Raw genomic sequence first — 1989 nt, forward strand, 5'->3', positions numbered from 1 at the left:
TATAGGACATACAGAAGGAGCCATTAGTGCTGGACAGAGATAACTATTGCCCAGTTATCCTGGTAGGGAACTGGGGAGGTTGCACAAGGTGAAAGGTATTGAATTGAGATCTGTGAAGGGAGTTCAGGCAACGAGTGGGGAGGCAAATGACTTTCTATGCAGAAGTAACAGCCTGTGTAAAGTGCAGAGTTTGGAGAGAACATGACACCTGGAGATATTACAATCTGCTGGGCATTGCTGGACCTCAAGCAGATGTTGAAATTTGTTCGTAGACTCACAAAGATATGTCATACAAGACCTTGCTGTCATATAGGAGAATCTGTAATTTACTCCATAGGTTTTGGAAAGCCACTGATGAATGATGAGCCCCTGACCAGGGGAATGGGTGTCTGCACACAGACAAATCACACTGGTAGGATGGTGGATAAACCATAATTAAGCAAAGGGCCAGGGCTGGAACATTTGTATGCAATTATTGCTAGAGATTAGGGAAAGAAATGGAGAGGGGATAAAAATATCCATGATCTTTGGGAGGTTAATGGACATGGTTTATTGTGTTACCAGATGGCCAAAAGTGATGATTGTTAGGAAGTGCTTATTTTTGCTTTATTCACTGGCTCAAAAACCTGGAATTAATGGACATTTGGAAGTTTGCTACTAATTAAATCTAAAGGGAGCTGTGGTCTCAGAAAAAGCTCTGTATTTTCTTTCCAAGCACACCCCAACTTTTTTTTTATACCTTTTGCTACATCTAAAAGAAGGAAGAGGGGTTTTCCATTCCAAGTGACACAAATGGAACAAGATGAGGGGATTGGGTGAAAGCTCATATTCACACAGAGAATTGGTTGTGATTTAGACCTCTTAAAGATGATATAGTTGTTGTTTTCCTCTCTGCTCTGAGAATTCATTGGTTTTGTTATGTAAAACTGATGTTATCAGGAGATAAGGATAAGAGGAGAAGAAATGAGGACACAGAGAGTCCCATTGTTTCCTCAGACCCTGCTGCCTTCCAGGGATATTTGAACTCTGAAGTTTTCTGTCTAGTCATTGAAACATGGAAGCCTATTCTGAATGGCACACTTCCTCAGTACCTTCTTCACTGATCTCAAAACCTCCTTGTTCCTTAGACTGTAGATGAGAGGGTTCAGCATGGGAGTGAGGATGGTGTCAAACATAAAGAGAGCCTGGTTTAGGATGGGGGTGTGGGAAGATCCAGGCCTCAAGTATATCAGCATGGGTGGGCCATAGTAAAAGATGACCACAGTCAGATGGGAGGAGCAGGTAGCCAGGGCGTTGCTCCTTCCCTCACGGGAGTTTATTTGCAGGACCTGCAGGAAGATGAGTGTGTAGGAGGTCAGGATGAAGCTTTTGGGGAGAAGAACCATAACAGTGCTGGTCACTACTACTCCCTTCTCATAGGCTGAGATGTCCTCACAAGATAGCTTCAAGATGGCCTTGACCTCACAGAAGAAGTCGTGAAGTTCCCGGGGGCCACAGAGGGGAAAATGCATGGTGTAGGCTGTGTGGGCCAAGGATGCCAGAGTCCCTCCCACCCAGGATCCAATGGCCATTTTCTGGGAAACCTGGTGGCTGATAATGATTGGGTACTTGAGAGGATTGCAGATGGCCACATAGCGGTCATAAGCCATGAGGGTCAAGAGTAGGCACTCAGCAATCCCCAGAGTCAGAGTGAAGAAGATCTGGGTCCCACAGCCAATCAGGGAAATCTTCCTGTTTCCTGACAAAAAGTTAACCAGCACTTTTGGCACTATGCTAGAGATGAAAGCCAGGTCAATGAGAGAGAGTTGGCTAAGCAGGAAATACATGGAGGTGTGGAGGTGGGGATCCACCCAGATGAGGAGGATCAAAGTGGTGTTTCCTGTGATAGCAATGGTGTAGATGAGAAGGACAACAGAGACAAGGAGACTGGTATGTCTCATTCCAGGAAAAAGGCCCAGGAGAATGAAATCTGTGCTCAATGTCTCATTT

At 45.0% G+C, this 1989-nt stretch overlaps 1 protein-coding gene across 1 annotated transcript; it reads right to left on the reverse strand.

Moving 5' to 3' along the window:
* Positions 1–100: 100 nt before the first annotated feature.
* Positions 101–1973, reverse strand: LOC118025877 (olfactory receptor 2L2-like; the record flags this gene model as incomplete). The annotated part of the gene is made up of 1 exon (XM_035028609.1): positions 101–1973. A coding segment is annotated over one exon (933 nt), but the record flags the coding sequence as incomplete, so codon positions are not given.
* Between the last annotated feature and the right edge of the window lie 16 nt (positions 1974–1989).

The sequence above is a fragment of the Mirounga leonina genome, unplaced genomic scaffold (genome assembly GCF_011800145.1).
Source record: "Mirounga leonina isolate KUSES-001 unplaced genomic scaffold, KU_Mleo_1.0 Mir_203, whole genome shotgun sequence".
Classification (NCBI taxonomy): Eukaryota; Metazoa; Chordata; class Mammalia; order Carnivora; family Phocidae; genus Mirounga; species Mirounga leonina.